This window comes from Frankliniella occidentalis, unplaced genomic scaffold, assembly GCF_000697945.3.
Source record: "Frankliniella occidentalis isolate FOCC.00 unplaced genomic scaffold, Focc_3.1 Scaffold88, whole genome shotgun sequence".
NCBI lineage: Eukaryota > Metazoa > Arthropoda > Insecta > Thysanoptera > Thripidae > Frankliniella > Frankliniella occidentalis.
Window position 1 is genome coordinate 12,277 of NW_026267217.1, and position 8,722 is coordinate 20,998.

Below are 8,722 nucleotides of genomic sequence, written 5' to 3' on the forward strand. Positions count from 1 at the left end.
CCATTATGGGACATAGAAGATGCTTTGAAAGTTAAACGCGAGCGCGATATGAGGAAGTTGCCCGATAAGAGGAACAAGAAGAAGGTAGCACTGGGGGGGTGGCGTGGCGTAGTGCCGTCCCTAAACAAAGCAGACAGCTCCACAGATGTTATGTTTTCGCTGGCAAAACGACCTTGTGCAGATTATTGTAACCTGTGACTACAGTTTTAAATCTACAAATATTAGGGAGAAATGAGAAAAATTAAAATATGCTTGTACAGAAACTGTACCCATACGCGGGCTACACACAGATGTAAATTTAGAACATTTCCCAAAAATAAAATTGAAGCCCAACAGTGGTTAACCCACGGTGGCATTACAGATCTGACACCGAAACGTCTTACCCCATACAAGTACATGTGTTCATGTCATTTTCAATTTGGAAGCAGGCGAGGTGACCCTCCTATCAAATTCATAGAGGAGTATGACGATGTAAGTGCAAATGATTTTTATCAAATGACTCATTTGAAACATTTTACACAACTGAAACTAATAATAAACGACAAAAGAATGTGTGAACATTTTTAAAAGAATGTTTTTGAGGTGATAATATTTTTACCAGAGAAGGGGCTGATGATATTGTTTTGTTTATTTTAGGAAGATACTGATGATGAATTTTCTAATGGTGGAAAGGAGAAATGCTTACAAAATCTTACTCCAGTAACAAGAACCGTTGTTGAGGGAATGCTCTCTCTTGTGAGTTCACACAATAACAGGATTTGTATCTCTTATTTATCATACACAGTTAAGCAATCTAGTTTTTTGCGCAAATTTATGGGTTAATTTATGAAAAATTGTGCATTTATTTGTCCTAAATCTTGCATTTTGGCCCACAAATTTGTCCATAACAAACAAACGTATGCACACAAACATACAAATACAGTTATGAGTGCATCATTTTGTTGTTTGTTATTGTACACGCAATTATTTAAATATATTATTCTTATGCACTAATTCAGGACCAATTTGCACTTCTTGATGGACCACCAGCAAAAAAGTCACATATGGATGACCTTTCTCCCTCAACAAAGAGTGTTGTGGAGGGCTTGCTCTCACTTGTAAGTATTTGTACGTTTTAGCCTACCCTTGTGCTTCTAACAGTGAACTTATCAAATGCATAATATTGTTTGGACATTTTATTTGTCCACCAAGGATCAGACTCCGTTAATTAATAGGGTAGATCAGCAGGAGCGCACTCCTAGCACAACTAAGGTGATAAGACATGTGTGTTAGCATATAATTAAGAGTACATGGCTCTGCATGTTTGACGAAGTTTGTTGTTTTCACTGCATATATATTTTGAAGTTCACATATTGTATTGTAGGTCAACTACATCTTTGGGAGTAAAGTGTCTTACACACCCAAAGCCAGAATGTGGAAGATCATTTCTTCTCAAAAGAAATCTAAAATGAGTTTAAACACCTTTTTGGTAAGAGTCGTTTTTCTGAATCATAATATATGGTGGTAAAGAAAGCTAGATGAGGCAAAATTTACATGAAGTTTTACATTCCTTTACATTCCAGAATTTTGGCAACAGAGTAGGTACCAAACCAAAAATTGTACCCCTCACTCCTGCTTCCTCTTATCACCATTCTGATCAGCATTCTGATCAGCATGATCCTGATGATCCTGATGGTTCAAGTTCACCAGAAGAGAAAGGAGTTTTCTTTGAGCAGGTAAATGTTTTAATTTAAAAAAAAGTCAAACAGGTAAATACTTTTCCCTCTATTTGTTCTCTTTTTAATTAGTTACATGAACAACACGACAAACAGTAAGCATAGGCACCAGGTCAATATAATTGAAATGTTGAATATCCATAGAGCATTAAGCAAATATTATATTTATTGCAAAGATTAAAGTAACATCAAATAAATATTTTATTAGTTCAAACTGGTTAAAACTAAACTTGATGGATAGAACAGAACAATTTTATCTTACAGAAAACAGTGCAAACTAGGACTCTAGCTTCCATAATAATTCTAGATTTTTGTTAAGCAAGTGGAGGTAGATACACCGAGGCAAACAACCATCCTGGAAGTAAGGGTCATTTTCATCTTCATGAAATTCAGTATAAATAAATTCACGAGGGGGAAGATTTGACACGGTTCGGTAAAGAAAGTACTCTGGAAGAATGAGTTGCCTATGTTTTTGAATAATTCTTTCTCTCTTCTCTCTCCAAAACGTCTCATCATAGGTCACAGTAATAACAGCCATTTCCCATTCATTTAAATCTTCATACTCTGGGTCTTCTGGTTTTCTTTCACCAGACAGAACAACAAAAGCACAGCTAGTGAAACGGAGAATGTCAAGTGACATTTGAACTTGGTAATAGTAAGGATGGCTTTCCTTCAGTGCCAAATCTCCATTTTCATTACACTTTAAATAGAAGTTGCTCCTCTGAGTTGCAGTAAGAACTGACTGAAAATCCTTTGGGTCGGCCCCTTTCAAAATGCTGCAATACTTTGCTTCAAACAACATTATCTCAGTATCACTAAGCACAAGTCCGTCTGGGCTACAAATAAGCTGAGGATAGTTTGGATTGACAAAGGATCCTATATCATACATTAATGTTGAGCCCGGACACATAAATTCACTCGCATACTTTTTTCTTGCTATAGCTTCATTTTCAATTCCTTTGGACATTGCTTTCGAAGTGTAACCCTTGAAGCCCCACATTTGCCTCCTCAAATAGTTAATTTTAGCACTGTCGGAGCTGAGCCCAAGAAATGACCTTGCTTTAGAGGCAGGAACTCTCAAGGCACGCTCAGATTGCCAAAATGCACTAAGGTACTGGCCTCTTGTACGTGGTATCTCAATTGGCTTGCCATCAGCAGAGTGTCTTATGGTATTTAGGTTCCACATAATATAACTACAGAATTTACCAACAACTGAAGTGGTGTCTTTATCAGGAAATGACTCATTGTCAACCTGTAGAAACAGGTGGTAGTCATACAGAGATCTGATGGGTAATCTTAAAATAGCATTGGCAAAATTTGCCAATACTTTTTGTTGTTCTTCTGGAGAGGCATTCTGGCACGCTGATGGCAAAGGGTTGAAGTGTCCACGTCTTTCAAAGTTGAATTTTGTGTAATAAGCTGGCTTCTCACGAACGATGCCTGGATCATTTTGATTGGAACCTCCGCCTCCAATCCAATAGCATTTTTGTCCTGTGCAAGTTGTGGCTGCAAAACAGAAATGAATTTTTTTGTAATAATTGTTATAACACATTCCTGTCATTTTCACAAAACTAGATCAATATAATAAAAAACAATAATAATGATGATGATGTATTTTCTGTTGTTACAGGATGGAGTGGGGGGGCAGCGAATTATGAGATCTATTGGAATCCAGTGTAACAGGAGCTTCTTGAGCTATGATAAGTTCATGTTACTACCTGAGCGCGAATTTCAATTTTACACAGGAGTAACAAAAACTGTTTTCAACGTGATTTTTGATTTTTTGGGAGGGGAAGAAGTTCTTAATAGTCTCAAATATAAATATAATCAAAAAACTCCTAAGAGGTTTCAATGGGTAAAGTTCACAGCACAAGACAAGTTGTTGATGACTTTATTGAGACTAAGAAGAGGAATCGCTTTAAAGGACCTAAGTGAACTGTTCTCTATTAAAAAAGAATGGGCATGTAAAGTATTCTATGCATGGATCCGACTCATGAGCATCCAATTCTCAAGACTTGATGACCACATTTTTGTTAGTGCTGAAGTGCAGAACATCAACAAACCTAAATGTTTTTCCCCCTTTCCCAATTTGAGAGTAATTATTGATGCTACAGAAATGAAGATCCAGAGACCCAGAAATTTGCAACAGCAGGGTAACACCTACTCCAATTACAAGGCTGCAAATACAATGAAATTCCTAATTGGGATTTCCTGCTATGGTGGACTCTCCTTCATAAGTGAAGGATTTGAGGGGAGCATCTCAGATAGGAAGTTGTTGCTGAAAAGTGGAATATTACAATTTTTAATTCAAGGTGACAGTGTGATGGCAGACAGAGGATTTGATGCAGAGGACATTTTAAATGATCGAGGTGTGGATCTAATTATACCTGCATTTCTTGGAACGCGCAGTGAATTTACAGCAAGAGAGTTACTTGGTTCAAAAATTATTGCATCAGCAAGGATTCATGTAGAAACTTTCATAGGTAGGGTAAAGCAGTTCAAGCTACTAAGATGCACTATTCCAAACAATCAAATGTTACCCTATTATTCAGACATTGTGAAAGTGTGTGCACATCTTGTCAATTTTAATGCCCCTTTTATAAATTTTGACCAAGAATAAATAGCTTGTATGAAAATCGACCATATTATTTTTATTTTAATAATGTTTTAATTGTATACTGTGACATACCTTCTGTGCCGAATTGCTGAATATGACGATGAAGGAGCAACAGAACTGCAGCAATGTGACAGCATCTACCAAGAGCGTTGGCCTTACAGGTGCAAGTTGCATGGCATATGTCCCCATGGTTTTTTGCCAATGTTATCAGTGTGATATACACTTTGTTTGTTAATGATGCATGGACCAATCCTTTCAGCAAATAATGATCATCCATTTGAAAATCAAAAACATTCATAATCCTCCCACTGTCAAGAAATAATTGCCCACGCCCTATGGTATTCAGAAGGTATTTTCTCCTCTTGTCTTCTAGGGTAGGCAAAGTTGAGTCAAATATTTCATCGTCAGATGGAATATCAATCTCTGCCAATTCTCTTAATCCAGATGAAACACTGAACACAACTTGGGGAATATTGGTCAGGTACTCTTCAATCTTTTCATATGAAAATTTATTTGGTATGTGAATACTCGGGAAGGGTGACCAAACCTTGAACCCCACTGGAAATACAGGCAAACGCCCTTGTGGGTGCTGAGGATTCTGAAAACAAAGATCACATGAGTATTCTGATAGAACTGCATTGTACAGATTTTGTAGCACTTAGCAGATTTTACCTCCAATGCTAATTTCCTTCTTTTTTCTTCATGCCAAATTCCCCCATCCACTTTCGGATCCAATTTTTGTCCCTTGCCCTGGTTTACATGATCTTGAATTCTACAGGGAAATTCAAAACAAATTATTACTTGGGTTTTATACAACATAGCATGCCTGTGTGTTATTTCCACACTTGTAAAACAAGTGTGCAAATATTACACAACTAAGTGTGCAACTCTTAATTTTACAAATTACATGGTGTTTAACTGAAATGCACACTTTGTAGTGGGCAAATATTGAACACAAGTAATCAAAACGTCAGATGTTTGCATACCAATTGACGTCTAGTTCAGTTTGACATCAAGTGTTAAGTGTTTGCATTCTTGAAACACATCATTTGGTGTGCAACTTTCTACATTTGTTTTACCAGTGAACTTACTTTTTTAAAATTTCATCCCGGTTTCCTTTTCTTGGTAACCCACGACACTCAAGCAATCTCTTAAGCTCCTGCACATTATATTTTTCTAAATTACTAATATCTAGAGCTGCTCCCATGACTTCATATTCTGTGAGAATAGGGTCACATGTTGCGAAGTCAAACTGCTGATGTGCACACTTATGAGGCTGAAAAAAAAGTAAGCTATGAGTAAAACTCTTTTCGTTTTTCTTTTCCAAACAATTCAATATAAGATTTTTGTAAAATAACAGACTTACAATGGCAACAACCTTTTTGTCTTGTGAAGGCTGCTCAGCAACAATTTTCAACTTAAGACTTCTCGTGCCACCACAGGGTACACATTTTAGCCTTTGGCTTACACTTTTAGAACCATTAATGGGTGCCTTCCTTGATGTTTGAGGTGAAATTTCATTTATTGACGAGGTGAGAGGTGAAACAGAATCCAAACAAGGCTTACTGTTCTGAAACTGAAACCAAAAAACATTAAATAAGACATATCAGCTGAATAAGAACTGGACTACTGATACACACATTCTCTAAAAAAAAGTAACACGAACACTATTAGTTTCACTAAGCATAGGTCTTTGAAGTGGGGAAAACTGAATATCTTCGACATTCGTATTTTCTATGTTCATCTCTAAATCTGTCTCTTGATTGGTGTGTGGTGGAGAAAACATAATATCTTCTACATTATTATTTTCTATGTCCATCTCTAAATCTGTCTCTAGATTGATTAAACTGCTATCTGTTGGACTGAACATGTTGCCAGTGCCAGCCAGGGGTGGAAATAGAGATTCCGAAACAGAGGTGAAGTCAAATGGCAGAAATTTCTCTGATGCCACATCTGTTATATGCTCAAACCAAAGAAGGTAGGCACTTCTTGAAACCATTCTTTTGGTGGAAACAGAACTTACAACAGCATCATCAAACTTGTACCACCTGAACATTAAACATAATGTTTAAGAACAACCTTATAATTTTAACATGAAGAAATTCTTTCTGGCTGAGTTCAAACTATACTAAAATGTATTGTACTGTACTATGCTATCTGAGAAAGCCAAGTTTCAGGTCCATTAAATTTTGTGAAACGGGTTGCTGCTAGGCTTCAAGCAAGGCTAAGAAAAGTAACAAATTTAATTGAAAATAATAAAATCATTGATAAATGAAACGAGCAATGACTACATATGTAAACGAACTCAGCCAAAAATGCATTTGCATTCTACTAGTTATTTTTGAATCTGCAGATGAGAAATATTAATTATTACCTGTTATTTCTCCTGCAAAGGGCAGTGTAATGGCCACCTTCTAAACTACCTGAATGGTTAACAATGCCTATCAGTTTGTATTTCGTATTTGACTGCAAGTCCCCTACCACAAAGTTACCTAGGTCTAATTCTAAGTCAAACGAAACTTCAGAATCATTTTTGGCAAATCTCATTCCTGGCAATTGTGTGAACCTATAGAAACCAGCAATAATGTTGTGTATTCATAAATCCTTTTTAAAGCTAAAAAAAAAAACAACAAAATGATACAAATGAGAATTGATTAATTGATTGAACTGACCTCTTTAGATGAATAATTAGGAGAGGTGGGAGTCTGCCTAATTTTGCCTGGAGCAGTAGTGTTTCATGACCTCCACACCCAGGACATTTGCTGTTGGCTGGTATTTCTATCTTTGAGAATAACTCCAGGCAGCCCTGCTTGACAGAATCACAACTTCAAAGAAAGCAGGTCTGAGTGAACAAAAGTCTGCTAAGTATGAAACAATTTGAAAAAAACGACCAGCCAATGATAATGCATTTTCCTATAAATAAGACAAATTTTAGTGAAACATCTCCTTATATAACTAACAGTAGTATACTAACCATTAGAGTGTGGTGACCTACTGCAAGGCTGAGGTGGTTGGTGGGGTCCTCTACTGCAACACTTACATATGGGCAGTTCTTGCAGCTCACATAGTTCACTGTCTGCAGGTAAGTGAGATGTGAGATCAAAGAAATTGGTACTCTGCTCCATGCAGTAATAACATTATTAGGAGGGCTGTTTGTTGTCTCTCCAATTCCTGTCTGAAGAGAATAGAATATGTACACACTAAATTATTTGTAAATTTTTGTGCAAATGTTTGAACTAAGTTAAACCTATGTTTCGTTTTGCACAAATTTGTACAACAAAGTGCATATGATTTTCAACAAATGAATGCACAAAAGCGTTCAAATCAACACAGAAATGTGTGCAAAAATTTTGATTGCTCAAGTTTGTACAAATAAAAGATACAAATCCAGTTAGTGTGTATCCTTCTACAATAGAAGCATTACATTTTGATTCAGAAATGTCAAATAGAAGTTACCTGTAAGTCTTCATGAAGAAAACCAAGAAGGAAAATCAAAAATTCTTCGGCATCAGCTTGAGCGTTTAAAACAAATTTTTCCCAAAGGGCACCAACAACATCCTTTCACAAACACACCATAAAGATGTAATACAAGTAGCACACTAATATAAAGAAATACCTTCATTACAAAAATTACTGACCAGGAATGCGGTAGCTAAGTGAAGTAGACCGGCCCAAAAGAAAACCTGGAACTGCTGACCCCTTACATCGTTAGTATATCGTTAGTAGATGTAAGTAGGCATAAAATTTCAGTCCTACACACCAGCCGGACCCATGTTTTACAACTATGTTTGGGGCCGGCAAACTTCACCGGAAGTTAGCCCGACCCAATGCCACTTCTAGTGCCTTCATAACGCCAACTCTCATACAAGTCGATCAATCTTCGTTAGTAGATGTAAGTAGGCACCAAACCAACTCGAAACGAAACAATTCTGGTAGTATATAATCGAAATGCCAGTGTTGTGGGGCCGGCCAACATCCAACAACAAGCCCAGTGCGTCCTTGCAACATACCCACACTTTAGCACGTCTCTACTCCGATAGTAGATGAAAGTAGGCTGGTTTGTTTGGTATCTTTGAGCATCGGTGCGCCCTGTTCATAGCTATGGACAAGTGGAGCCGGTTAAGTCTCTACTTTTCACCATGTGCGTTAATTTTCACCAAACGCCTTAGGAGTAGACTTAACTTTGTTTGTAGATGATAGTAGGCTAGTTTAATTGATTTGTTACTTGCTCCGTGCGCCCTTTTTTATAGCTATGGACAAGGGGGCCGGTTAAGTTCCTACTTTTCACCATGTGCGTTAATTTTCACCATACGCCTTAGGAGTAGACTTAACTTTGTTAGTAGATGATAGTAGGCTAGTTTAATTGATGTGTTACTGGCTCGGTGCGTCC

General features: G+C 37.1%; 1 protein-coding gene across 1 annotated transcript; it reads left to right on the top strand.

The window, feature by feature from the left end:
* The first annotated feature begins 65 nt into the window (after positions 1–65).
* Positions 66–4,488, top strand: LOC127749748 (uncharacterized). The gene is made up of 6 exons (XM_052269266.1): positions 66–735; positions 999–1,097; positions 1,192–1,251; positions 1,364–1,468; positions 1,563–1,715; positions 3,346–4,488. Exons 1-6 carry the CDS (start codon positions 724–726, stop codon positions 4,333–4,335), a joined length of 1,419 nt encoding a protein of 472 aa, XP_052125226.1. The 5' UTR covers positions 66–723; the 3' UTR covers positions 4,336–4,488.
* Positions 4,489–8,722: the final 4,234 nt, after the last annotated feature.

Coding starts and splice junctions, on each gene's coding strand:
- LOC127749748 (XM_052269266.1), top strand. Junction 1,098..1,191: donor TGGAGGGCTTGCTCTCACTT/GTAAGTATTTGT, acceptor TTGTCCACCAAG/GATCAGACTCCGTTAATTAA. Junction 1,469..1,562: donor TGAGTTTAAACACCTTTTTG/GTAAGAGTCGTT, acceptor TTTACATTCCAG/AATTTTGGCAACAGAGTAGG.